Raw genomic sequence first — 27552 nt, 5'->3', positions numbered from 1 at the left:
CATGGCACGCCGCGTCCTACTCATCAACGGCCCAAACCTAAACCTGCTCGGCACCCGCGAGCCTCAAATCTATGGCTCGACCACCCTCGCCGACGTGATCTCCACAGCAGAGTCACAAGCCCAGTCCCTTGGCGTCACCCTCGAGAGTTTTCAGTCCAACCATGAGGGTGCGATAGTAGACCGCATCCAGGAGGCAGCGGGCTTCGGCCCCAACGGACACCAAAACAAGGAGGGCAAGGTCTCGGCAATAATCATCAACCCCGGGGCGTACACACACACGAGTGTTGCGTAAGTGATGCCCCTTTCTTTCTGTCTCCCTTTACGTGGGGATCACCTCCTCCCCCGGTCTCCTCCCCCGGTCTCCTCCCCCGGAATGCCTTGATTCAGCGCTCCATTGCATGCGACTGACACGTACCAGTATCAGGGACGCGCTGCTGGGCGTGGAGATACCCTTTGTGGAGGTCCACGTGTCAAACGTGCACGCCAGGGAGGCGTGGCGGAAGCACAGCTACTTCAGCGACAAGGCTACGGCGGTTATCGCGGGGCTCGGTGTCTACGGGTACCAGGCTGCGCTGGAGTTCGTGGCGAAGCACCTGAAGCGGTGAGGCGCCGACGAGGACAAGGCTGCTTGTTGCCTGGTTGAGAAAATTGAATTTTTAAGGTTCTATTTCCAAACTGTCTCGACCTCTCTTTGGCCGTGATCGACCCTCGTCCGTAATCGTTCCGGCGATGCATGAGTTTTCTCAGGTCCCTGGTTCGTCTCCATTCTCATCTCCGCAACAATGAATCGAGATTCTGGGGTTTCACCTCGCCGTCTTTATTGGACTGCTTCAGGGGGCAAAGCTGCGAGTGCGAGACCGAGTACAGAGACGGGGTTCATGCCTTGGGTGACGTTCAAACTGGTGACCATTCCCGCATCGTTATCAGCATCCTCGTATCTTCACATGCTTACAGCAAGTAGAGGCTGAGTCCCAGGACATCGGACCCATATCTTAAGGTCTAGGCCTAGTCATGTCAGGGGGGACGGTCACTCATCCCATTGAGGACCAGCACCAAGCTTTCTCGGGCCGCGATGGGTCTTCGGCGTGTAGTGTCACAGCTTTGACCAGATGTGGGCCAAGCTTTTGGTAAAGACTCAGTCTACCCAGTCAGTTTCATTAGCTGGGTAAGGGCTGGGTAAGGGCTGGCTGGATAGCTACGGGATTCAGCGGGCCGCAATAGCTCGATGTCATGCTCAGAGGGACTCAGTTTCCACAATCCCCACATCCCTTTAACACGGGAATGCTTATTCTTTGAGACCTGGATCCTCTTCCACAAGATAGCTAGTCAGTTCCTGCGTCAAATCATTTACCACAGGGCCCAATGTTGATGAACACCGGGATAGCCTGTTGTACGATGTGTTCGGGGACAACATCTGAAAGCTATTATTGGATAAGTGAGAATTTCCCAACAAATAGTTCGTGGGTCGAGAACAACTTATCATTGGTTCTCCATGTTGGGTGGCTTGAATACTAGAAGTAATCATGTTGCGTATGCACGAGTTGTGTATTGTTCAAGCATTTTCTGAAACATAGCATCGCTTTTGCTCAGTGAGTGGCTTCACCTAGATTAAGAGGCAATTACGTATAGTTCGGATAACACCGAAACTTTAGTTCTCCTTGCATACTGTCTCCAAATTGCTGGTCCAATTCCTAGGTAAAGATGACGTGAGTCTCTCGTAAATTGGCTCAAAGTGAATCGCCAACTAAATCACAAAGCCTATCGTGAAGTCTATGTAGGATTCAACTTTGCATCGCATGTTCAACAAATCTCGAATCATTCTCCTCAGAAGGGCTGAAAATACGTCTCGTGTCATTCCTGATTCATATCATGAATTGTATCTGCAATCCTATCTCACATGCTTAGTCGAATTGTATCTCGAATCATATCGTAAAGTATGTCCCGAGTCATTAGTCTCCTCCCACACAAATCGCCGCCGCTTTCCGCTATTGTACTATTCGAATCTCAGCCAGGATTCCGAAAGGGGACTATGCAGGAAGGACGCAGCAAAAGCTTAACAGTAACAAGGCCCTATGCAGACCTCTTGACAATCGCGCAGCTGGCGAACGACGAACCCGGCCCACCTCGAACTCTACTTGAGGACAATCCGATTGGAGAGATCCGGCACTCTGTCTTTGATGAGGCCACCGCCTGAGCTCTCAGACCTCTCTGTGCTGTTGTCTGACTAGCATAGTGGTCTGCTTTGCAACACGAAAGACGTAGTTCTTGCTGTTAGTCCATTCTGTGACAAGTTAGGCAGACACAATAGAGCTACTTGTTGCCAATCGTGAATTGTGCTTTGCTCTCTGCGCTCCAAACATATTGGGCCGGTACCCAATAGAGCTGAAGATAATTGAATTGGTTGAATCAGTCCGCAGTGGATAAAGGTTCAAGATCCGTGCCATTGACGGAAGCAGCTGTGTTTAGTAGGATTTGTGTCCCATTCTTTCTTACTCGTCGACAGAGAATCTGGCAGACGGTGATAAATCTAAGGTTCATGGATACCCCTCGGAACGCAGTTTTGTACGCAGGGAAGCAAGTTGTTGATTGCAAATACGGCTGAGTTATGCCTGTCCTAGATGTTCAGGCGAGAGAAAGCCCGCATGTTTAGATTCAGAGTATCCCCGGCCAGAGAGAGGGCTGATTTCTCGTGGGTCACAACATTTCCTTCACTTTCGGGAGAAGGGAGGTCCTGTAGATAACGAATCCTTGGTGGGACTGTCACAGCTTTCCAGGGACCTTCTCGCTCCAGTTCTTGCCAATAAATCTTGCTGATTGGTGGGGCGCAAATTCGTGTTCGTTTCCTAGGAACCCCAGCCTTGTATTCTCGGCTGAATGGCTCAGCCTCGCGTTTCCCAGCTTCACTTTCACATGTTGAGTCTTCATCGGTCTCAAGGACCAAGATTGATCCTTGATCTCCGTCTGCCTCATGTCTTGGAATTACAAGATAAGGATAAGATTCATTGTCGATATGCTTTGCCCAAATATTTGGGATCCTGACTGCGTGTGATTTTGAACGACTCGCTAACTTTCCCGGCGAACGTTTTACAAAGGAGCTGCACGAGGCTTGATGAGCTTTGAGGATTCACGTGGAATGGTAGCAATAGAAATTGATGGACAATATGAACTCGTTGATTGGAGATCGGCGTAGAAGGTGCTCAATCTGATGAACTATGCTAAAATAAGAAATAAAAATTGAACCTGAACGCCTACGAGACCTCTGAAACCTGTGCTCGAATGCTGTTATGCTTCGCCCCTTGCTGCAAGTTCATTACTCATTTACCAAAGTCAACCACCTTGGACCTGAATCCATGGACCCAAGCCGACACCGCCTTCTGCGCAGTCTCCAGGGACCTGTTTGATCAGGATGGTTAGTGTGGAGAAGGCGGCGGGGTTGAGAGGTGGTTGACATACTGGGAATATGACACTACGGACGCGTATGGCGCAGGGGTGGGTTCGTCCATGTTCAGCTTCATGTCCTTGATCAATTTGGCCCAGGAAACGGCACCCCGGCGAGCCAGCTCCTCGGGGACGTCCTTGCCAGTGTCCGCCATGCGGCGGTTGAATAGCTCCAGGCTGACCCAGCCCTTGAAGTTCAACTTGTTGAAGATTGTGTCAGAGATCTCTCGGACGGGCAGATAGGCACCATACTCTGCCTCGCCATAGAAGAGACGGCAGTTGCGGCTCCAGCTCATACGAGAGGGCTGCTGGGCATCGTAGAAAGCGTGGCCCTGGACAAGTGGCGCAGAGAGCCTCTCGGCGTCGACGATCTGGACGTAGAACACCTTGTGGATGTATGGCTTCAGCTCCCTTACCAGTCTCTCCATGGACTGGCGGACGACCTCTTCGGCGTTCTCGCATTTTCCTGAGACTGCGCAGGGGTCGGCATATATTCTGCCTGCGATGTTGAAGCTGTCAAGGCACAGGCCAAAGTTGTCCCTGTCGATCTTCTTCACAATCTCCCACGAAGTCTCCCACAGATCCGAGCGAGTTCCCCAGCAAAGGGACTCGTATACATATCGGATAGGGGGGGAGGCCGCCGCCCCGATGTCTGCGATCTTCTGCAAGTCGGAGACAATGAGGTTCATGTCTTCGGACACCTGCTCTGCGGGGAGAAATGATGATGGGACTTGAATCATGTCCGTGCCGAGCTCGTGAGCAAGGTCGATCCAGAAGTATAACTTCTCAATCGCCTCGTCGTGTGCTTTTCTGTCCACAAGGCCCTCGTAGTGAGCGAAAGGCTGCAAGCAGATAATGAACAGATTACGCTCTGCACAGAGAGCCCGAATGTGTCGAGCGGTCTCCAGTTGAGCTTCCTTGGAAGGGGGTGCGCCAGACCCGAAGCGGGTGGCTGCCTCTTCGATCAGGTCTTCGTAGAACAGCTCAACTCCGTTATAGCCGTATTTCTGGGCCATGTTGAGTTTGTGTGTCAGGGAGTGGCCAGCTGTGGCGCGGCCCAGCGACATGGAAGTGATTCCCAGCTTATATGACATTTTGAATGAAGTGGTGTGAAATTTGAATTAAATATGAAGATGCGAGGGTATCTTTCAGAGTAATTTCTGTGGTGAAATTCTCTCAGGAAGTTTGTTGTGTAGTAAATATCGATGAAGAACTAGTTGGCTTGTATACTTCAGAGACAGTGTAAGCTGCTTGTCCAGAAAGCTGAATGAGGCTGATGATTGTGATCGATACTGAAAAGGATAGGGAGAAGTCGAACATTAAATACTCGAACTCCAGCGTGTTCCACTTTCGAGTGTTCGCCAACAAGCAGACAGTTGACAAGGGGCCATAAGACACAATCACCTACCTGGTTGACCTGAGTTGCTGTCGGCCATACCCGGAGCACGGCTCCCCTTCCTCGCGTAGCAGCAGCCTTACGAACTTCGAGCTTGTGCAGACCCGCGTGAGGTGTCGTAGCCTGTCATGCGATAGCCTTTCTGCTTGATCGAGATGCAAAACCTTGGTCTAGACGAGTCAGCCAAGGACGACGTCCGAACTCTATCTTGAGATGGTTGCTCACGGTTGCGACTCGTGAGCAGCGTCGGTTCACAAAGATACGACAGGCAAACGAGACGATGTTTTGTTTCAGATGCAGCTCTCTGGGGACGGAAATTGTTGATCGTGAATCAATATTATGAGGCGCGCGGTCGTCCAGAGGATGAAATAAGGTTCTACAATGATAGCAACATGTCAGACACCGCTTTTTATTGCGCCGTTTCTAACTCGACTTGCCTTGAATGCCTCAAACCAAGCCGCTGAAATGTGTTTACTGATTTGCTGAGGTAGGTGTGGAAATGACTAGATTTGTAGCGAGCAAGCAGAGGCTGTACCTAAGTATACATAATATACAAACGACAACCGCCTAGCACCCGTTAATAAGCCCCACGGGAGCCCGTCCCTATTTATCAGCAAAGATTGCACCATGACGAGACATAAGATCATCTCCTCGTGTTGCCGAAGATAAGCGGGCTGGCAGTGAGTATTCCTTCTTCCAGACATGAGACACTGGTTGATGCGTGGGTGTGCTAGAGTGATGGCCTGCTTAATGCCAGTGATGTCAACTAGACACTGACCGGCTAAACATTCAATAGACCCTGCCGAGCCTTTGGCCTGGGCAAACTAGAAGGTGTGGTCGGCAATTGGTGGGGGGCCTCAGGGGATACATGATGGCCCGGCTCATCACCTCGAGACCCAAAGTCGACTGACGACATCCAGTCGAACTTGGAGACACGATGTTAGGCTTGCCAGAATAGGCTAGTCTGCGGAGCTGCCCGACTAGGCCTAGGGCAAAAAGGGCGGCCCTAGTCAGTCAACTTGCTCCTTTACTCGGGCAGCAGAACTCGATTGGTCGGAGTTCCCAGACTCATGAACAAACGTGGATAAGATTGATTCAACCTATTCAGGAGGACCTTAACTTGATGCCAAGCACGTTAATCAAGACATTTGTAAGTGGAGGCTGAGGCTGTCTCGAGCCTCACCCTGAGGATACACATCAACGAATGGCCGGAACTTTGGGAGAGCGAGGTCCGTCGGCTTTGCTTCGAAGAGATTGGGTGGACCCATCGGGAAGTGGCGGTTGAAAAGTCTTTAGCCCTGGCGGGAAAGTATTCAGCAGTACGACTACGTGGACTACGAGCACTCGTACGGCACTGCATAGTTCCCGCCCGATTAGCAGTGGATTGGGTCGCGCCAATTCGGGAGTTGGGGCATCCCTCTGTGGATCAGATCATTCATCACAGTCGGGACCTGGCTAAAGTCCTCGGCGGTCTCACAATCTGTCCCCGACACCTCGGAAGAATGAGTATAAGGATCCTGATGGGATCCATTACTCTACTCTGTTTGTACCATTAGGATTTCAGAACCGCCCCTATTTTTCTGACACTATCAATTCTCAATCCGTCTGCCAACTAGACTAGCTTTCACCTACTCTTAAGATCCGACACACCGGTAGCTCCTCACCTGAGTCAATTGAGTGCATCTACGCACATGCCTCACTCCGTCAGCTTGGAAACCCCTTCGACCGGCATCATGGCGACAATGACCGTGTCCTCCAGGACCACCAGCGCAACCACAACCCGTAGTGCCACACGCCGCAAGGCGGAACAACCAACAGAAGCGCCAAATGTAGACCACCTCGACAGACATGGCTATCTGTTTGGCCAGAAGATCACGGCATCTTTGTCTCCATTGCTACATGACACCATCTACCAAGAAATCGGGCTGAACTGGGCACAAGTCCGGCTAGACTCAACAGACATGGACCTGTTCTTGCAGCTCCGGCAACACCCAAAATTCTACGGTAGGATCCCCTCTGCTCCAACCTGTCATGGCGCAGCCCGTTCTAACTCAGACAACAGGCGCAGCAGTAACAATGCCACACAAAGTCGCCATCCTGTCACATCTGGATGAGCTGACGCCCGAATGCCGGGCCGTGGGTGCCTGCAATACCATGTACATCCGTGACGAGCCAGATTCCTCATCACCAACTGGCTTCAGGAGGATCTTCTGCGGAACCAACACCGACGTCGTTGGCGTCCGCGAGTCGTTCCTGCAGAACATCCCGGCTGACAAGTACGACACGGTCTTCCGCGGCCGCCCGGGGCTTGTCATCGGCGGCGGCGGCGCTGCGCGCTCGGCCGTCTACGCGCTGAGGCAGTGGCTGGGCGCGACCAGCATCTACCTTGTCAACCGCGACAAGGCCGAGGTCGACGCCGTTATCGCCGAGTGCACGGAGAGGGGCTACGGCGACGGGCTGGTCCATGTCGAGACCGTGGAGCAGGCTCGGCAATTAGAAGGCGCCGGCGCGATCGTCGCGTGCGTGCCTGATTTCCCGCCCGTGACTGAGCTGGAGAAACAGGCGCGCGCTGTGACCGAGGTGTTCCTGAAGGAGAAGGAGCACAAGGGCGCCATCCTGGAGATGTGCTACAACCCGACGCCTTTCACAGCGCTGGGTAAGCTCGCGGAAGATGCGGAATGGCAGGTGATCTTGGGCACAGAGGCGATGATATGGCAGGGTATTGAGCAAGATCGTTACTTTACTGGGCGGAGCACAGAAGAATTGCCCGTGCAGAAGGTGAAGGAAGTGATAGGGGCACAGGTCGCACTGAGGGCTCAAGCGCGGTCATAGTATTGGAATGTTGATAAAAGGTCAACCATTCATCTCGAGAAAGCTTGGTATACAGGCATCTACTTCTCTAGAGTAGACACAGACAGAGTCTGCATGTTTATACACGAGATACCATCATAGACGCGAATATGAAGATAATGAAGTCTCCACAGCTCGGAACAATGTAAAAGCTCTGCAGCTCAAGGTAGAAAGGTGCCGAATATGTCGTGCTTAATGGATATTCTCTCGTGATCGTGCAAGAGCACTCAATTACATCCCTCTTGGTCATTAAGGGATGAAACTGTACTACGTACACATACGAAGACGAACACGTGCACGAGAACTTTGTCTCTGTTATTTCCCGACGGCTTTCTTCCAAGGTTTGCTGGGATGGTCAATTGCCGTCGTACAGTTTGAACCCCTTGGGAGATATTCGCTCTTGATATTGGACGATGTTGCATCCCCAACACTCGACGTTACACTACTCCCACGAATCCCAATGCGCCTTATGTCCTCTTAAATCAAAACAGGAAGTTTTCCCCAGCGAAGGAAAGCTATCCATGCAGTGACAGGGTACAACATGCATTTGCATATGCACCTCCCACGCTTGGGATCACTCAAGATAGAATCCTACCCCGGAACTGTCCGAACTTGTTCATACCTTGCGATACGACGCTGTGCAAGACCACCGGGCTCAGTCTGATACGTAGACACCCAAGTAATAGCATGATATTTGATCAAGGACTCGAGCATACTGGAACGGTACAGCCAGTCCAACACGTATATTTGACGACCGTGATGTTCGAATTTATAAAGTGAACCTTGCTGAAGCACACATCATAAAGTGATACTTGCTGGAGCACACCCAGCAATTCCTCCAAAGTACCACAGGTGCGCCAGTGTGTCAAACCCATCCGTCCCTGAATTACAATCATCATTATTCGTACCCTCGCAGACAGTTATATCCGACACCAAAGCATCCGCAGACCCGTTCACCTGCGTAAGCCAGTACTCGGGCGTGACATGCCGGTAGCTGCCCAGAATCCACGAGTTTGGCGGCAAACGGGTGAACGGGTCGTCCGTGTGCGTGATGCGGTATTCATTTCCCTCAGCCTGTCCAGACACGAAGCTCGCGAACTGCTCATTGCCTGCGCGCGGGCTGCCGTAGGTGTAGAGATCGCACGGCAGGCCGTTCACGCGCAAGTAGGCTGCGGCGATGTTGGCCACGCCGGCGCCAAGCGAGTGGCCCGTCACGACAATTCGGTAGTCTGGGTTGGCATCGCGCGCCGACTTCACCAGCGAGATAGTTTCATCCGCGATGTTTTCCCATGCCTTTTTGAATCCGGCGTGGACCTTGCAGTCTTCTGCCAGGTCCGAGCACGAGCTGAGGAAGATGTTGACGTCTGCGATCCAGTTCCTCACAGATCCGGAGCCTCGGAGGGCCACCACGATATTTGATTGGACAGTGTCGATCCCAACATAACCCTCCATGCCAGTGATGGTCTCATCGCTATGACAAAGATTAAGCTTGATGTTATATCTGTGGCAGACATGAAAGACACTCCTACCTAAAGCTACCCACAACTGTTGCGTTGTGAGCCTCAATATCTGGACAGACATCACTGCTGCATGTGATCACAGTGCCGGGGCTAGAGTCATCGTTGCAATAAGCTGAGCCGGCCCATTGCGAGTACAATTTGAAATTCTCAAGGTCCTCTTCACTGGCTACGATATCTTGGTATGCTGTTAGTGGGACCACCAATTCTAACAAGATTTCGGCACTCATACCTCGTCCGTGAATATCCCTGCCAGCAGCAGTCCAGCCATTCGTAACGGGCGAACTTCTACCGCAAACGATTAAAAGCGATAGAGACGTGGAAAAGAACGGAAAGCCCAAAGCCCTCATATTGAAAGACGGAGCAACGAGAAAGAGCGTCGATACAAACGAGTGACAAACAAGTGGAAGAGACCGCGACGAGAAGCAACGCCTTCACCAACACCAGGAAAACACAACGAGAGCGCAAACAAGGGCACACCGAACGTATAGCTACCCGCCTTTGAGGCTCTATCCACAAGACGACAAAATGAATACCCAAGAATAGCTCGGCTCGCCTCATCTCGCCTTGTCAACCACGACCAATGACTCGCGGCTGCTTCTCGAATCCCGTCAGTCGAGGAAGCAGCCAATCCCAAGGCGCGGCGAAAGCCGCGGAACAGGATTGGACCCAGTGTAATATTACACATCATGGGCAATGATGAGTAAAAGGGGATCGTGTCACCCTGACGGTGCTTTCAATCAGTCTGTGTGACGGTCGGAAAGGCTTAGACTGAGACAATGCACATGAAATTTTTAAGACACTGCCGTGTGACCGTAAGCTGTCAGATTGAGGTATGTATGCATACATTTATGAGATACAGGAGGACGATCATTGGGCTAGGGAGCTGTGAACTGAATTGTGGACTGATTTCAGTGGGGATGAAAGGTACAGTAGCATCCAATGTTACCCGCAAACACGTGGCGTGAACATGGCCCTTGCGGCAACCGCAGAGTGACGTTTGAAAAATGGTTGACACTGGTGTGTATATAATCTTTTATCTCATGTCAAAGATATTGCTCGTAACGCTCGAATCCAGCCTCGCTTGCCAGGAACACAATTAAATAAAGATGGTATCATGCATAGTAGTAAGACACCCGCTGTAAAAGAAAAACACCCTAGCCTATCTACACCATGTCCTTCTTCAGGTCCGCGTCCTCCAGCTGGCTGACACCGGCCTTATCCGAGTCGTGCCCAATGTCCAGGTCGCCCGCGGCGCGCCTGAACTCCTCGTCGTGCAGCCTGAGCTCCTCCATGATGACCTTGTTCGCCTTGCGCACCGGCTTGATCTCGAACAGCCTGTCCATCGTCTCGAGGGGGATGGACTTGGTCTCGGGGATGAGGAAGAAGACGAAGATGGCCGACAGGATCATCAAGGAGGCGAAGAACATGTACACGCCGTAGTTCATGGCAAGGAACATCTGCGGCGTGAAGCGCGAGATGATGAAGTTCCAGAACCAGTTGGACGCTGCGGCGGAGGCCTGGCCGAGGGAACGGGTGTTCTGGTCGAACATCTCTGAGTTGATGACCCAGGGCGTTCCGTTCCAAGAAGGCGTGTAGAAGGCGGTCCACAGGTAGAAGAAGAACATCGCAGCAATACCGCCAGATGAAAGCGAGCCCGAGGTATTGGGGTTGCCGGCTGGGTCGGCAACGCAGATGTAGATACCAATGATCCACATGCAGACTGAGCCTCCCAGACCACCATATATAAGTAGGTTTCGTCGGCCGAAGTTATCAATCATGTACCTGTGTAGCGGTTAGCAATCGAAGTTATAAGTAAAGCATGACGAAGTATAATAAACTTACAAGAGCCAGAGGAATGTGAAAACTGTCTTCACACATCCGAACACGCCAGTAGTCAGGAAAGAAGTATTTGTGCCAGTAACGCCGAGGCCCTTGAAGACAGTGGGGCTGTAGTAGTTGATAGCGTTGATACCGGATCCGTTCTGCCATAGGAAGAGCATGGAGCCGAGGAAGAAGCGCCATTGCACCTTGGGCTGCTTAAGTGCGGCGAAAGGCTTGAAGAAGCCGGCGCCAACGTCCCTGCGGTACCTCTCGAGGTCTTCCTCAATGTAGCTAACCTCCTCAACGATGTAAATATCAGTGGGGCTGAGGTTCCTGATCCAGCAAAGGTTCGCCATGCCTAACTCGCGTTGGCCCTTCATGAACAGCCAGCGAGGCGACTCCTTGATCCAGAAGGCGCCGAAGAGGAGCAGGCCACCCGGAATGAGCTGCACCGCAAAGGGGATCAACCATTGGGCGTGGTTGGCCGGCAGGGTTGTGTTCACACCATAGTTGATCCAAAAGCCAACAAGGCCTCCAATCTGCCAGCCAAGCTCGTATATACCGACCAAGCGTCCACGGATGGCAGGAGGGGACAGTTCAGAGATGAAAATAGGCACCATGTTACTCGCTCCACCGACACCGATACCGGCGAGGACACGGCCGGCGAGAATCAGGCCGAGGCCACGCTGGCCATTAGCACCGAGCATGAGGCCGGCGCCCAAGTTGAAGATGATGGCGAAGACCCAGAGGGACTTGCGGCGACCGAGGAAGTAGGAGGTGACATAGGCGAACAGACTGCCGAAGAAGGCGCCGGCCTGGTAGACGGAGACGATGTTGGACTTGAGGAGTGCCAGGCCCGACGTGCTGTAAGAGTCAAACTTGAACTCATCCTCGAACGATGGGAGCGAAAGCGTCGTGCCGATGAAGGCTGAGTCGTAGCCGATCATACATGATGCGAACGAGGCGATGGCGGCGGTGGTGTAGACTCGCCAGTTGTACACGGCCTTTGGCGTGGGCCGGTCCTCTTTGAGTTCCAGCAGCGTCATGGTGTGTGTGTGCAACAGAGACCTGTCTCTTCCTTTGCAAAGCGAAAGAATAATGTGAGAGACGAGGTTGGATTGTCTGTATTGATGCAACGCCTGGGGTTGAGTCGTCAGCGAGGTGGTTGGAGGTAGGCACGGGTTGATATAGAAAAGATTTCACTGCAGTCCGTGCCAGGGGTTGGCTCGATGAAAGGGGGAATCTTGCGGGACCGTGGAGTCGGTATCGGTGGTATTGACTATGCCAGGGCCACCCCTATAGCAAACACGGGGTCCCCAGAGTCGAGCCAGAGTCTCGGCGTTTGACGCCTATCATATTCCAGACACACGAACACAACTATGGGGTATACATCTATCCGATCGTGCACTCCTTCTCGTGGCGTTCTGCTCTTCTCTTGGGTGCGGATGAGGATTGAACCAGGTGGCTGCGTACGAATTTGCGCCAGGCTTGGCCGCTAACTTCGGTCGAGACCCGCTGACTCGCCAATTCCCCAGGACTATGATGAACTCCCCCGCATCCAGGCCATGCGTAAATGATGGAGCACGAAATCGGTAGCCGACCCCACAATCCGGGGGAGCCTGGGGGAGGTCAGCGGTCTGCACGTCTGTGCAGAAAGCCCGCAAGTACCGAGCAACCCACGGAGAGAGCTGACGTATCGGAAGCAGAACATTCTTCAGCAGGAAGCCGACGAGGATTTGGCGTCTTGGTCGGGAAGAATGCTTAACCACCCCGACCGTCCATTTGGGTAGTCACCTTGGCGATTTGGCTAGCGCACTCCAGGTTTTGCGACTGGTCTCCCCCAGCTGACCTGTCGCTGCATAATCTCAGATCGTCTGGGGAAATAACAGGTTTCACGGCGAAAATGCCACTACTGTGAGAGTGGAGGCGGGAAAACTTACTCCAGACTATTGGTCTTTGCATCATTTGCCCGTCGTCGGTACCCTATCACCCTCGGTCCTACGTCCGAGGCCATCGTGGTGTTGTCTAGGTCGAGACACCAGGCCGCGCAAGTCAGCCAGTAAAGACCCCGGTGCCTCGGCAACATCTCGGTTTCCGAAAATCAACCATCTTCTCATACAAATCGTAGGTGGCTAGAAAAGGATTGGCTGCTTGTGTTCACGCACATGTCCTAGAAGTGATACGGTGAAATATTGACCAGTAATGTAAGCGACCTGTTCTTCGCACCATGTTCTCTGGTTAGCATCTGAGGGGATGGGATCACCACGAACAACTGCACTTTTCATGTTCAAAGTGTGGCTGTGGGGAAATTAAAATAATTTGATTGTATGGCGTCCCTCTGTACACTGCCTGACCCTCCAGTGTGTACAATCGGCGAGGAATTCGCGGGTATATTTAGATCGTGTGTTTATGCTGCTACACGGGACAGCCTCCTTTTTAGCCATTTTTCTGCGGGACAGTATCCCATGGGCCAACTTCTTGTAAATAGGCCCTGTGGCCTTCCGTGAGATGACATCTCGTGAGATGAACTCCCGCGGAACAACCGCCTGCGGTATTAAGCCCAGTGGATGGCCGCTGGGCAAAATGAGTTCTGGACTTGACGTGCCTCAAGGCTCCTGCTCTACTATATTTTCTATTCGAGGCCGCAGGTGAGCCGGATGGCGTCCCTGCTCATCGGTGTACGCTCTGAAAACCTCTCGCCTCATGAACCGCCGTGGTGCACGGCGACCGGTGAACAGCTCAAACTGGGCAAACCCCTGCTCTGGGAGGATGTCGAGGCCGTCCATCGTCACCCAGCCTCGATGGGCTTCTCGGTGGCTTTGGTCTAGCAACGGTGTGTGCAACGTTTTGTAGGCGAACTCAACCACTACGCCTCCTGTCGGGCTGTCGAGCCATTGTGGAGGTAGGGTGAAATCCGGGGCGGGCGTGTCGCCGACACCGTGGCCCGGTATGGCGGAGACGATTATTGTTGGTTGTCGCCATGTCTCAGGCCATGCTTCTTCCCTCGACTTGAGGATGTGGAAACGAGTCTCAACTTCAGTGTCAGGGCTGAATAAGGGTAGGTCATCCCTCGCTAGTAATTTTGTAAAATGTGCGACGAGCTTTTCCGCATTTGCATAACTATATGTCCAAGGTTAGAATATATCGACAGGTTCAGCAGCGTATGTGAAACTCACGTGCGGTTGAGAACACAAATGTTCTTCACCCCCATCTGGAGCATAGCGTACACGGCAGCTCTTGCCATGCCGCCTGCTCCCACAACAAGGCCGCAGCTGGTGGACCGCACAGCGTTCGCCGGCGACAGGCCCCGGCGAATACAAGCCCGGATACCAATCCAGTCTGTGTTCTCTCCGTATAGTGCCTTAATCGGCCCGGCTCGGTTGCGGCAATGGAAGAGACGAGCATCCTCAGGGACAGTCCCATCCTCGTTGAGTGCGCGAATGGGTATCAAGGTATTGACAGCCCCGATTGCCTTTGCGTGCTTGCTCAATGAGTGTGTGATGCTGATGATCTCGACCTTGAAAGGCAGGCTGATGGATGCGCCAGCGAAGTAGGGGTCCATGACAACCTCCTGCAGGCTCCGAATCGATGATGTGCTGTGCGGCCGGTAGTGGTGTGGGATACCGAGAGCTTTCAGTGCAGCATTATGCATGCCAGGAGACAGACTGAAGGACACGTAACCGCCAATAACGTAGAGCTTCATTGGGTCGAATACAAACGACGAATAGAGACTCTGCGTTGCTTGGAGAGCGGTGATGGAGGGATGCGGATAATACTCGTCGTCATCTTGTCCTGTGTTGGCGGCCGAGCCAACTGGCAGGACCGATGTCAATATTTGATTGAAACAGGAAGAAGTCTTCCCTTTCCTCCCGGTGTTGTAAGCAATGACAGGCAGCTTCGGCTCGCCCAAGTCATCGAGCCTTGTGCGTAGGGTGCCGATGTCGAAACTCTCGAGGTGATGGCTAGCAACCCGCGACAGTCGGGTCAGGTCACAGCCCAAGTCTCGTGCTTTTTGATATGACCTGAGCCATAGGGAGTCAGCCCAAGACGGTGCGGGTTCTGTTGTTAGCTGAAAATTGCCGATAAGTTTCGAACGCCCTTTGGCCATGCGAAGTTGGGCGATGCAGTCGTTTTCCAGCCGCAGGTCAACTGTCATGTATTCGACGGCCAAGCGCAGGCCATGTTGTAGGTACGCCAGGTACAAGGACTTCCATGCACCATCATGCAGTGCTGACTCGGGGAAAACCACATGGTAAAGTATAGGAATGACAAGATTCCTCCGGATGTCGCCCAAGGCACGACTAATGTCACTTGCGTGTTCAGGACTGAGGCCATCCTTGACTATATCCGAGGCTGAGGGCAAAACCAAGTCGTCAACCACGATTTCGATGGCGTCTGCGCCTGTTTCAATATCTTCGATGTCTACTTTGTTGGCCAAGAGGGCGGATAGGGGAACCGATACGGCGTAGGTGAACTGTCTGTCTTCGGTTGGGATTGACGCGAGGGGGAAGGCGGATTCTATGAAGGGTATGGAACCCCTCGGTAGTATAAGCGACAGGAATTTCAGAAAATGTCTCTCTGCCCTTTTGAGAGTAAGGTATGGGGCGGGCGATCTCTTGTCAAGCGCAGTCTCTAGACCATCCAGCGAGTCGGCCTTGCTCTTTTTTGTCATGTCCTCGGAGACGTTAAAGAACTCGAAGTGGCTGCACCTCCTGAAGAAAAGACCACTGGCGTCGAGTATTTGTTTGAGCCGCGCATCGTCATTTATTTTAAGGTGATGTTTGATAGCTTGTGTGTCCCGAACGATATAAATGACTGGGTGTATGTGGCTGTATTCTCGCAGTAGGGCCTGGGCATTGCGCTCCATCCACGAGCACACTATAATGGTATTCTTGTGATAGCGATGGAAAAGATCCTCCAGTACGTCGGCCTGGCGGCTGTGGTAGCTGGTCAGGCCATGTTTCTTTTTAAAGACCGGAGTAGGGAGGCCAGTCATGTCCTGAAAGGCCCTCTCGGCGTCCATGACCTTGCGCTTCATGGCGCCTGAGGCAATGATGGCCAGGGTAGACTTCCCAGCGCCTCGCAGTCCAGTCAAGACTATGGAGGCATCGGCATCGAAGACTCTGGCGGTGGAGAAGTCAGGTGAGTGTGGAGGAGAGCTCGGCGCAGAGCGAGAAGCTGTGTATCCGAGTTAATACGGTGAGACAGCTTGGACAGACCACGCCATACGCAGACAGGAGCAAACCACATACCTCTGGAGGGCGAGCCGAGCGGTGTTGGCGGGGATGGTTCATATGCATTGACGATATGGCTCAAGAAGGGACTCAGCTTTCTCGAGACGGGCTGTTGTTGCTGCTGGGTGTCCTCCCAATCGGCGGCGACAGTGGCAAAGTTGCGCTTACTGCCAGCCATGACAGAAGCCATCTTGACCTGCGGGCCAGAGGGGCGAGGAGGGGGTCACGCCACGGCCATGTGCTTGGTCCCTGTGCCTGTGCCTGTGCCTGCGCCGGTGAGGGTGAGGGTGACTGCGAGGGTGAGCAGGAGTGCAAGGGGTGAGAGAACCGAGTCGAGGTTGACGATCCAAAGGTGCGGGTCTACTTCGGTCGTCGGCTGCGCATCGTCTGCTGCAACACAACAAGCGAGCCGCGGGCGGAAGGAGGCACACGAGAGTCCAGACAGCTTTGGGGAGCTGACCAAGCTGAGCAGCTAGAGCAATCAGAGGGTGTACAGTACTGTGTGTAATCAGATCAGCTACAGACTAGCCCAGCGCAGGCAGAGAGGCAGGGAGGGCAGACTGACTGACAGACTGAGTGACAGACCGACTGAGGCAGAGAGAAGGCGGGCCAACAGACGGGCGGACAAGTGGTAAAGGCCCGACGGATGGTGGGCGGCGCACATCAATGGACCCTGTCACAACCTGTGTCCCTGTGCAGCAGGGAGTAGCAAGGGAATGACGACTTGGGGGTGGGGCCGCGGAACTGACCGCGGCTTTGAGAAGTTTTGGGAGGCTCGTAATGCGTGGGCAAGGGTAGCTTGGTCATGGTGGGTGGTAGATGGTGGGGTGGATGTGGGTGCGGGACTTTGGGGGTTAAGTGATTATCCACGACCTTTGTCCGAGGAGCACGCTTCTTCCCCAGATCCGATCCACAAGGTCCTGTTCTGGCCTGTCTGTCTGGCTCCTTTCTGCTCCTCCACCTCCACACAAACGGGCACACGCACACGCCCACGTCCACGCCCACGCCAATACGCAGCCTAGCCTAATACCTGCCCCCAGACTGGCAGACTGGGTGCCAGGCACGTACACACACCCACCCACTAGGCTAGAGAAAGACCCTGTGCCGTGGACTACTTTTGCTTTTGCTGCTGGTTTGTGTCACCGTCGGCTACCCGAGGTCGGTTGCATCCGAGTGCAGAGCAGTTAGTTCTAGACTGCACCCAGCACCAGCACCAGCACCAGCTCCCAATTGATCCGTCTAATCCACCCGTCAACCCTTTCCTTTTGCTGCCCCCCCGGACGAGATACGCGGATGAATGCCAATCCATCTTGTCTCGCCCTGCTGCGCTTCACCATGACACAGAGATGAGATCGCCAGGGGGACATGCACACTTGGGCACGACGTGCTGCAACTATTAAGCCACTGGCTTGCGATGCCTCCCAAGCGAAAACAAACCACCACCACCTCCACCACCTCCGAGGCCGACAATGCCCCCTCCGCCACCGCGAGCCCCGCCAACTCCAATACCAACTCGGCCCGTGACGCCCCCGTCAAGCGCCAGCGCGTCTCCAGGGCCTGCGACCAGTGCCGCGCCGCCCGTGAGAAATGCGATGGCATCCAGCCGCTGTGTTTCCCCTGCGTCTCGCAGAACCGCGCCTGCACATACGAGGCCAACCCCAAAAAGAGAGGCGTCCAGACCGGCTACATCAAGACCCTCGAGGTCGCCCTGGCATGGCTCTTCGACAAGGTCCCCGGCTGTGAGGAGTCTCTGGAGAACCTGCTGATGCACGAGGGTGGCCAGGGCCAAAGCCTCTTGGTCGGCAAGGATTCCGAGAAGTCCAACCGCTTACACAAGAGATGGAGGAGGAGCAAAGTCCACAGGGGCATCGACCGCATCCTCTCAGGCGGCGAGGTCTCCCAACCGCGACCTGAATCCGACGATGGTGACAGTGATGCCGAGCAGGCTAACAAGGCATCGATCCTCACTCACAGTCAGACCCCGAGTGCGGGCCCCGAGCCGCCTTCGGCACGAAGTGATGGCCTAATTGTAGCGGACGTGTCTGGGACCTTATTCTTGCCTCCAAATCACTGGAGACTCCTCGATATCTACTTCAGCTACACGCACTGCTGGTTTCCTATCCTCGAGAAACAAGACCTGTTGAAAACGGTCTACCTGTACTCTGCCGAAGGCATCGACGTTCAGCGCACCAGCCCTGCATCTGCCGCTCATGCTGAGCTTTGGGCCGCCATGGCTTTGGCCTCCTACCAGAATGTTTCAAGCGCAAAGCTCTCTGCTCACAGTAACTCTGTCGACGCCAAGTACTCACCAGATAAACTCTACAATATTGCCAGGTCTCTCGTGCCTTCCGAAGAGGGCCAATTCGAAATTCAGCACGCTAGGGCGTTGCTTCTTCTGGCGCTAATAAGTGTTGGCAAAGGCCAGAAGACATGCGCGTGGATACTGGTCGGCCTCGCCCATCGGATTGCCCTAGACGTTTCGGAGGCCCATCTGGGCGATGAGCGGTTCTCGCGGCGAGTTACAGCGACGCTAATGGGATGCTACATCCTCGATACTCTGATATTCGTCCATCGGAGAGGCATGCCGAGTCTCGAGACTGCAGGTATACTCGAGGGCATGAGTATTCCAGAAGATAACTTGGATGAATGGCAGCCATGGGCGCCATGTGATGGTTTCGGTCAGGGCTTTTCTGGCCCGGCTACCCTTTCGCGAAGTCCGGCCTACTCATTGACCACTTTCAACCAGCTTTACGATGTTTTCAAGTTTCTGCGGAAAAGATCGCTGCACAGGCAGAATGGTCGGGCTTTGGAGACTCCCGCAGAAGTAACGATACTGCTACACCAGACAATAAAACCGCGCCTGCCTTTCGGCAACTTCATAGTTGCTCGGGACTCTAGCTCCGCCACGATACCATCCGCCTATGTTCTACGAGTCTTGTTTCTATGGGTCAGCGCATTGCTTAATTCGGCAGAGTCGCCGTGCGCTCTCATTCTAGAATCCATTGAGCAATACCTGGCTCAGTTCGGCCCTTGCGGAACACCGCCCTTCTTCGCCACCTGCCTGGCCATGCTTAGCCAGCACCGCAGCTTCGCCGAGCTCCAGACACCGAGTAGGGAGAGGTGGCAGTCTATTAGGATCATGTTAACAATGATCTGGACACCCGCTGGAAACAGGTTTTCCAGTGAGCCTCGGCCAGGCTCTGCCGTCTCAAACACCGCCGGTGCATCAAATGCATCCATGGGTTCCACGTCCATGCACACATCCAAAAGTATACCAACGGCCACAACAACAGGGTTCATACCAACAAACCGCCTCCAGACTCCGACACTTGCTGCAAAGCAACGCCCACCAGGCGCATCTCCTTTCATGATGGGCCAATTCTCTCCATCTACACAGCCGGCCCTGAACCCAGCTGCCAGCCCACAGGTGAACAACGCAAGCATCAACATGATGGACACCAACCCCATCATACATGGCGGCCCTGGGCCGCGCGCGATGGGACAACATTCACACGCCAACCCCGGCGCGGTGCACCGCGAGAGCTTCGGCGGGGGCTCGCTAGACTACGACGCCATCTTGGACGACCTCTCGTCCATGGACTATATAGATCGCGTCGACGCGGACCCGCAGTTCATGGCGAACTTGGGGTTCGCCCCGGGCTGTGACATCTCCGAGGTATTGAACCGGGAGTTCGGGGCAATATGACACACACACACAAACACATAGACACGCGACGCGACGGAATGGGCTTGTACTTACACGGGTCGCTGGCCTGTTGTTTTATAAATGTTCTACTGTATGCGTGAATATAATGCAATGAAGTAATTTCAATCGTGACCGCAGCTTTCGGGATTCCGTGTTCATCCCTCGTGAGGTTTTGTCCCGAGTTACTCGTTAATTCATCGATGAGTGCTTCAAGAACCCGCTGTACTGTGACTTCGTCTGTCCAATGGTCCTTGCCTAGCTACTGTGCCTATTATGCATCAAATTTTGATCGACTCTCAGTCTATCAATCGTATTCAACCGGCAGTAGTCTTGAGTGCTCATTAGCCGGAGAAAAAATGCGAATTAGGTATCAATTGCATAATTGATCCAATCTGATGCCGTGCCTCAAGCGTCTATAGAAGGGTGTTCCTCTCCAGACAGGGCAAAGAATGATCCGTGACTCCCGGCTAAGAGCGCTCCGTCCAATGGTGCTGGCATTGGATCCTCATCTCCTTTGAATTCAACCTTCCACATGGCCCTTGAACGCTTGAGAAGGCGGTACAAGAGCACCCATCGCCCCTACGCAGCATGCTACTGGGGTGTCCACGCCAGGGAGGCCAAGTCGGCGGTGGAGAACAGCATACGCATCCTCACAATGGTCGACGATGAGGAGCGGCTAGCATGCGTGTTGCAGATCGCGTGGCAGACTCGATCTGATGAGATGAGCTCCTGGGACGTGAGTGGCGGTATACCTCCTCTCCACGCCTGCGCTTTTTATAGGCTGGTTGCCACCTGGCAGGTCCTCCTCAGGTTTGAGCTAGACTGCGTGTTTGTCGGCGATTCCACGTATAAACAGACTGCTGTAATATATGCTTTTAAGCTGGGTAGGGCAAGCCGTGGATAAAAAGTATAGTGTTTCCTTGGACAGCGAAGTACCCACTAGAATTATTCCAGCCCACTCAAACGTCCTTTATTTCAGAGCCAAAGGTGTACAATGTCATCTCATTCGGGTGTTCACAAAGATCACCTCGTAGGATATTATCCCAGAGGAGGGCAGCCAGCATGCAGTCGCGCATCATGGATGATCCAGCGCTGATCCGAGGAAGCCGTGGGGGACGTTGAGGCAAGCTGCCAGCAGGGGAATTTGGTTGACGGCAAGGGTGAACCTCAGCAGAACTAAGCACAGGATGCCAGGAAGGACAACGCACTTTACCCTACCGATATACCAAAAGTACCTAACTAGATAATAAATTAAATAATTCCACTTAGAATTTACTAGGGAAAAAAAGAGAAAGAAAAAGAAAGAAAGAAGAAAAAGAAAAGGAAAAAAAAGGAAAAACAAAAGGGAAAAAAAAATAAAGAAAAAAAAAAGAAATAAAAAAATTAAAAAAGAATAAGAAAAAAAATAAAAGGAATAATAAAAAGAAGAAAAAAAAGAAAAAAAAGAAAGAGAAAAAAAGAAAAAAGAAAAAGAATAAAAAGGAAAAAGAAAAGAAATAAAAGAAATAAAAAAAAAATAAAAAAAAAATAATAAAAGAATAATAAAAGAATAATAAAAGAATAATAAAAGAATAATAAAAGAATAATAAAAGAATAATAAAAAAATAATAAAAGAATAATAAAAAAATAATAAAAGAATAATAAAAGAATAATAAAAGAATAATAAAAGAATAATAAAAGAATAATAAAAGAAAGAAAAAAGAAAGAAAAAAGAAAGAAAAAAGAAAGGGAAAAAAAAGAGAAGAAAAAGAAAAAAAGAAATAAAAAAGAAATAGAAAAAGAAATAAAAGAAATAATAAAAGGAATAAGAAAAGAAAAAGAAAAAAGGGAAAAAAAGAAAAAAAATAAGAAGAAAAAGAAAGAAATACGAAAAAGGAATAAGAGAATAAGAAAAAGAACATCAATCACCCACGGGGCATTCAGCAGGATCCTCAGCAGCTACATCTTTATAATTTGGGCTCTAGATCTCCTCAGTCTCAGTTAAACTCTTACCACTCCCTATTCGATTATACACCACATTGGTCATGAACAAGACTCAGTTAACAAATGCACAAAGTCCTAAACAAATTGCTCAAATCATCAGCAACATTTAATTTCCAACAATACTCAGACCATATGGCTTTATTTTCGCTCTTTTCCCCCTTGTCAACAGATTGAATTGTCAGCAACTTTCAATTTTCAACAATAATCAGACTATGGGGTTTTTTGTCTCGCGTTTTTCCCCGTTGCCGTCTCGGTAGTCAACACTCTTCAGTCACTACAATCAGCAGGCGTCCACAAATACCAGTCACAAATTGTGTGCCACGCCTTCGTCAATCAGCGACGTGGCCTGAATAGCATCAGTCTAGCTGCTCCTGCTCCTAACCTTGACCCTGACAGCGTCAACGTCAACCCAGAGCCCTCCCACGCCTGCGAAGACCTGATCCGTAATACTCGTGCCAGTTTGTCGAGAAAGTGGTCCTGCCAATCCCGCTCAAGTTCAGTGTGGAATGCACTAACATACCTCTAAAAAGATGGTGTTGTGCTGGCTGTTGATGTTTACAACTTCTGGGTGACGGTGCCTATAGACCGAGCGGTTGCCACTCGCTTCATACAGTATTGGAACGACACGATGCAGTTCCAGAGCACTCTCGACTACCTCAAGGAGCCCCCGACTCATTGCCAGCAGCTTGCAGTAGACCTCATCGCCGGTCTGAATGAGATCTATGCTGCTATCGATAATAATTGGTTTGCCAATGAGTATCAGTTCGAGGCCACCATCCAGAACGTTATCTGTTCAGGAAATGATTCATATATCAGCCTGTTCGGCAGCCTAGTATCGTCCTTTAGCTTTGGCACTCCTCATAGACTTACATCCCTTTCGATTGATGGTATTCAGCTGCTCAAGGTGTACTTGATAGGTGAGAATGCCTGAAGTCCTCACTGCATGTAGGTATGGAACTGTACTTGGAAGCTAACAATGAATCAGACAGAACCAAACGCATCAATGGCACCTATGTCGTCGACTAGTTCACCCGTTTTGCAGCCTTAAACTCCTGGGGGACGTCAGAAGCTCATGCAGACTGGAACCTGCTGGTGGACAACCCTGGCATCGATGTGCTGGACGCCAATGCCTCCCTCTGGGGTGGAAGCTCGAGCTTCTCCCCGGCGACACATTAACATATGTGTTTGAGGATGAGTCGACGTTGGACGTCCAGTGGTTGGGCAGCGTATTACAACCCCAAAGAAACAGGCCCGCTGGAAATTGGCGGCAATTTCTACAACTTCTTCGTCCTCGGCTTCTATCCCGCGTTGTACAACATTACGACGGACGAGTTCGAGGCCAACGTCGCGGAAGATGCAGGGGGGCCGCGGCACGTTTCCCCAAGCCGATATATAGCAAAAGAACCTCACCATTACCAGCAACCTCACCATTACCAGCGACCTCACCGTATATTTCTTGCGCGATAAGTCTTTGGCCGTTCTTAGTACCCGACGTTCTGGGCTGACGACGAAGCCATCCAGGCGTTTGCGGATACCGTATAGGACTTTCTCATCCAAAGAAAAGCCGCTGGCATGAAGCGCATCATCATTAATCTCCAGCACAACGCTAACAGTGACATTGCGCTGGCCTACAGCACCTTCAAGCAGTTCTTCCCGGCTACTCAACTGTTTGCCGGTAGCGTTATGCGGGCGAACTCTTGCCATACCTGCTAAGCAGCACCATCACAGTGTATTGGGATACTCTGGATTATACTTACCTGCGGTGCAAAGATCTATCTGCGGCTAAATAGATTGCTACTACTAGAATCAACGCCGCTACGGGACGGAACTTTATTTTGTGGATCAAGATGTACGGCTCGCAATTTGATGGAATCTCAAATTTTACACTTGCAGAGCGCTTGAACACGTTCAACTTTCTTTTTAACTTTTTGATGCTGGGCTAGTATTATTTATACTTGATCGTTCAGGGGTAACTTTGTCTGCACAGTTCTTCGAGCCGCACCCGAGTTAATCCTGCCCACACTCATCTTATAGATCCTCAGGTCTGGCCGCATCACGCGTGTCGACGAACATTTCCTTCGCTGGCTGCTGATGCCGAGGTATGCGCAGCTTGTCGAATGCCAGGAGACAGTTGTCCCAGGTCATGAAGTCCAGCGCCTCCTTCATGGCAGCCTCAAGGGCTGGCTCGTCCTCCCGGGGTAACCGCACGACGCCGTAAATTTTCACGTTACACATGTATTCGGCAAAGTACGCCATGGCCCTGAGCTCGTCGATAGACAGGTCTTTGTCGTCAGCGCGGACTACAAGAGCTCGGTTGTCCCGAAGCAGACCTCCACGGGGCAGACTGAATAACATTCCAGGGGAGGGGGCGTCCAAGTCTTTGGTGAGACTGCGCAGGAGGGCCGTCACGGGACCGCAAGACGGTAGTTCATGCTCCCAGCTGGGTGCGTGCACTTTGCTAGGCTCCGAGATGAGGCGCAAAGGCCGACCCAATCGCTTGGAGATGGGGGAAATCTCTCCCTGAAGCCGGCTGAAGAGCCCGCGGATCGAGCTATCGGCGGGGACATCAACGGCCTTGTAGCGCTCCGTCTCCTTGAACTCCCGGCCGCCTTGGATCTGAACACCTCTGATCGTAGAAAAACAAAAAGATGGCCAGACCTGTTTTAGGTCCAGGGGAGTCCTTGCTGCCGCGACTGCGTAGAGGGCATCTCGAGGGTACATGGCGAACCAGTCGAGGGTGTGGCGAAAGTCAGCCATTGTGACGCTTTCGCAATTGTTACGTGAAACCAGTATGTTGCCATACCAGTAATGGGGTGGGAGTTCGGAGCCAATGGCCTTGACAGAAGTGACGAGGGATTTGTTAGGCATCGGGTTGTTGATCATAACCCGGGTGCGAAGAGTGACTGAGATTTGGTATTTACCAATATTTTCACGGCGCAAGCGGCGATTAAATCCAAATGAAAAGGGCATGAACGACGGGCCAAGCTCTGGGTCTCCAGGAGTACGCAAAAGGTTGACGAAAACAGAGAGCTGACCACTCCCAACATTTGGGCTAGGGAGAGCAACAATCTCTGGCCCTACTGAGTCAAAACGGAAGAGAAATCCTCCGTATTGGCGGCCAGGGTTAAGTTTTCTCAGCTTCTTGGCTTCGACATACTTGCTGCAGAGGATCTTGTGGCTGCGCCAATCTGTCATTTGACATTTTTTGTCGCAGTACCAAACAGATTTGCAGCCGGAGCATTTTTTCATTTTGTCGTCGGATTTAGCACAGATAATGCAGTATTTCTCTCCAGGCCTCGTCCTGAGTGGAGAATCAGCATCGATGCCAACCTCGGATGTCATGATGTCGTCTTTTTCTGTCAAGCACGGGAGGTTAGCGCATGTTTAGCATTTGCCGGCGTTTGCGAAAGGAAACGAAGGACAGCGGCAAGAACCGTGAATGGATAACAGATCTGAACGTAGAAAGGCATTGTAGAGCTTGTGGACATCCGGCGGTGAGGGCTACAGGGAATGCTTTTGAGACGAATATGGTGATGAAAGCCGGGGCTAAGCACAAAGGAGCGTGTATGAGGCATGCGGACAGAAACAGAAAAAAGGGGCTGGCTAGCCATTGAAACTGGAAGATAAGAATCACTTACTGGTAGGAAAAGCCACGACAAATGGCTTTAGCTTAAAAACGAAAACGAAGCAAAGAGCAGTGTAGGTATCTGCAAAGCAGGGCGGTCATTCCATCGACGACGATCACTAGTGATACCCGTATTCCAGTTTTGCGATACCATAAGCTCCTTCATGAGAATGTAATAATGCAATTGTTTGCGTAGAAGCTTGAGCTTGTTCTTGATGAAGAATGTTCCCTAAAATGAGAAGTAAGGATTGTGGCTGGTACGGGCAGGCAGATGGAAGGCCTACCAACAACTTTGAACAGCTATCGAAGCCAGACCAGAAGGCAAGGTCTGTTTGATTCTTTCTCATTTGTAAGATAACATATCAAGTCCGGAAGGTGCAACTTGCAAATTGCGCACGGGTCTGGGTGTGTACCTAAGTACCAAACTAGGTAGGTAGTGAAGAAGGGATAATATTGAAAGGCCTTATTTTCGATACGTTCCTTGATCATCTGCCTACAACTAAAGTCCACTAGCATAACCTAAAACTGGATTACTAGGGATTCTCCCCTGCCTAGCTTCGGCTTGAATGCTAGTTCTCTAGCACATGATATAAGTTTCTATGTCGCGATCGCAAAGCGAGACTAAGTAGACTCAGTTGATCAGACATCAGTATGTTTTAACAAAGCTAGAGTGCTACGATCTGTCACTTTCACAGTAATTTAAAATATACAGCTAGAATTTACTCAGTGGGCAAAATGCAAGAAAAAGTTCCCATTTCCGAGTAAACTCTCTAAGTTTGCACAGGCCCAGTCGGCTTCTCTTTAAATTTGTCACACAATTATCGGCGGATCCACCACACACTGACGCCAATAACAGCCAAAGCAGAGACTGCGAGCGTGGTGAAGGCCTTCTTGATACCGGGTTCCAAAAATCCCTCGGAAATCTTTTTGAACTCATCTGGCAGGTTTCCCCTTGGATACGGTGTCTCAGGAATATCAACACCGAGGAATGGACATACTTGCTCCCACCCTAATCCGTCTTCCAGCCGTACATGGAGCAGCCTCTCTGACGGCACGGACTTTTTTATTTTCTTTATGCTGGAGAAATAGAGTTAGGCACTTCTTCTCAATGGCGTTCAAAGAGCAGAGCTTGATACATGTGATGGACGTGTACTTACTATTCCTCGTACCAACGCTCGATCATCTCGCCGCAATTTGGATCATCCGGCATCTTACCCTGTGCATAGATCTGATACATCTCATCCCCGAGTCTGAAGAACTCCCGATTGTAGGTATCGAAGTATTTCAAAAGCCCCATAGGGAACGAGTGTCCTGCCGTGCAAAAGCGCCCGACCGTATTATTGATGGACCGTGCAAAGGACGCGGGTGTCCTTTCTGTTAGGATGAATTTGACGTCCGGGTCGTCAATGTAGGCATCCACGAAGGGTGTGCCCCCTCCATAGCTTGGAATCTCGCATATTGCCTGTGCTGTATGTTAAACCTCGCACTGGTCATGACAAAAATAAAAGGCAGGCACTCACGTCAAATCCTGTGAACCACTTGTCGAATTCGGGGCGCCCGTATGGTCTCAAGCTACCGCCGTTCTCACGGCTAAGCCTGATAAAGTCGCTAAACATTCGAAAGTGGTCCAAGCCGCCAGCGCACATTTCAACCACATGATAAGGTTTGTATCCCAGCATGTTTAGGCCCTTGTACAAGCTCAAGGTCCCAGTCCTTGCTTACTTGTTAGACAGGATGACTAGTTCTTGTTCATGGGGTTACTGATAACGCTTACCTGCTCGCGCTGAGGACAATCACTTTGATGGGCCTCACCTTTTGAGGGCGAGCGATTGTGTCGATAAATCGAGGTCCGCTGAACTCTTTGGTATCCATACTTGCCTGTAATGGTCGTGATTCTCTGGTTTGTCACTGTTTTGGAGGAGAGTAAGACGAGTTCGTACGAAGAGTAAGATTAAAGTTTTCTTCTCGCTGGACGCATG

The 27552-nt window shown here is 51.7% G+C and overlaps 9 protein-coding genes across 9 annotated transcripts; 4 read left to right on the top strand and 5 right to left on the bottom strand.

The window, feature by feature from the left end:
* Position 1: 1 nt before the first annotated feature.
* J7T55_003060 (catabolic 3-dehydroquinase) lies at positions 2 to 605 on the top strand (the record flags this gene model as incomplete). Its single annotated transcript, XM_053138198.1, has 2 exons — positions 2 to 288; positions 425 to 605. The coding sequence occupies 2 exons, from the start codon at positions 2 to 4 to the stop codon at positions 603 to 605; spliced, it is 468 nt and encodes a 155-aa protein (XP_052998927.1).
* A 2155-nt stretch (positions 606 to 2760) lies between these two features.
* On the bottom strand, positions 2761 to 4532 carry J7T55_003059 (3-dehydroshikimate dehydratase; the record flags this gene model as incomplete). The annotated part of the gene is made up of 3 exons (XM_053138197.1): positions 2761 to 2972; positions 3323 to 3393; positions 3454 to 4532. 3 exons carry the CDS (start codon positions 4530 to 4532, stop codon positions 2761 to 2763), a joined length of 1362 nt encoding a protein of 453 aa, XP_052998926.1.
* Positions 4533 to 6567: 2035 nt separating this feature from the next.
* Positions 6568 to 7666, top strand: J7T55_003058 (quinate-3; the record flags this gene model as incomplete). The annotated part of the gene is made up of 2 exons (XM_053138196.1): positions 6568 to 6838; positions 6897 to 7666. The coding sequence occupies 2 exons, from the start codon at positions 6568 to 6570 to the stop codon at positions 7664 to 7666; spliced, it is 1041 nt and encodes a 346-aa protein (XP_052998925.1).
* Positions 7667 to 8482: 816 nt separating this feature from the next.
* Positions 8483 to 9551, bottom strand: J7T55_003057 (lipase; the record flags this gene model as incomplete). Its single annotated transcript, XM_053138195.1, has 3 exons — positions 8483 to 9155; positions 9214 to 9370; positions 9434 to 9551. 3 exons carry the CDS (start codon positions 9549 to 9551, stop codon positions 8483 to 8485), a joined length of 948 nt encoding a protein of 315 aa, XP_052998924.1.
* Positions 9552 to 10367: 816 nt separating this feature from the next.
* Positions 10368 to 12071, bottom strand: J7T55_003056 (quinate permease; the record flags this gene model as incomplete). The annotated part of the gene is made up of 2 exons (XM_053138194.1): positions 10368 to 10986; positions 11047 to 12071. 2 exons carry the CDS (start codon positions 12069 to 12071, stop codon positions 10368 to 10370), a joined length of 1644 nt encoding a protein of 547 aa, XP_052998923.1.
* A 1560-nt stretch (positions 12072 to 13631) lies between these two features.
* J7T55_003055 (shikimate dehydrogenase substrate binding domain-containing protein) lies at positions 13632 to 16449 on the bottom strand (the record flags this gene model as incomplete). The annotated part of the gene is made up of 3 exons (XM_053138193.1): positions 13632 to 14145; positions 14202 to 16203; positions 16278 to 16449. 3 exons carry the CDS (start codon positions 16447 to 16449, stop codon positions 13632 to 13634), a joined length of 2688 nt encoding a protein of 895 aa, XP_052998922.1.
* Positions 16450 to 16482: 33 nt separating this feature from the next.
* On the bottom strand, positions 16483 to 17066 carry J7T55_003054 (uncharacterized protein; the record flags this gene model as incomplete). The annotated part of the gene is made up of 2 exons (XM_053138192.1): positions 16483 to 16646; positions 16943 to 17066. 2 exons carry the CDS (start codon positions 17064 to 17066, stop codon positions 16483 to 16485), a joined length of 288 nt encoding a protein of 95 aa, XP_052998921.1.
* Positions 17067 to 17673: 607 nt separating this feature from the next.
* Positions 17674 to 19965, top strand: J7T55_003053 (quinic acid utilization activator; the record flags this gene model as incomplete). The annotated part of the gene is made up of 1 exon (XM_053138191.1): positions 17674 to 19965. The coding sequence occupies one exon, from the start codon at positions 17674 to 17676 to the stop codon at positions 19963 to 19965; it is 2292 nt and encodes a 763-aa protein (XP_052998920.1).
* A 532-nt stretch (positions 19966 to 20497) lies between these two features.
* Positions 20498 to 22974, top strand: J7T55_003052 (peptidase S41 family protein; the record flags this gene model as incomplete). Its single annotated transcript, XM_053138189.1, has 4 exons — positions 20498 to 20701; positions 22220 to 22406; positions 22479 to 22865; positions 22934 to 22974. 4 exons carry the CDS (start codon positions 20498 to 20500, stop codon positions 22972 to 22974), a joined length of 819 nt encoding a protein of 272 aa, XP_052998919.1.
* Positions 22975 to 27552: the final 4578 nt, after the last annotated feature.

This window comes from Diaporthe amygdali (genome assembly GCF_026229845.1).
Source record: "Diaporthe amygdali strain CAA958 chromosome Unknown NODE_3_length_2959817_cov_65_330692, whole genome shotgun sequence".
Taxonomy (NCBI): domain Eukaryota; kingdom Fungi; phylum Ascomycota; class Sordariomycetes; order Diaporthales; family Diaporthaceae; genus Diaporthe; species Diaporthe amygdali.
The sequence above is the reverse complement of the archived record's forward strand: the minus strand, read 5'-3'. Positions and strand labels throughout refer to the sequence as shown.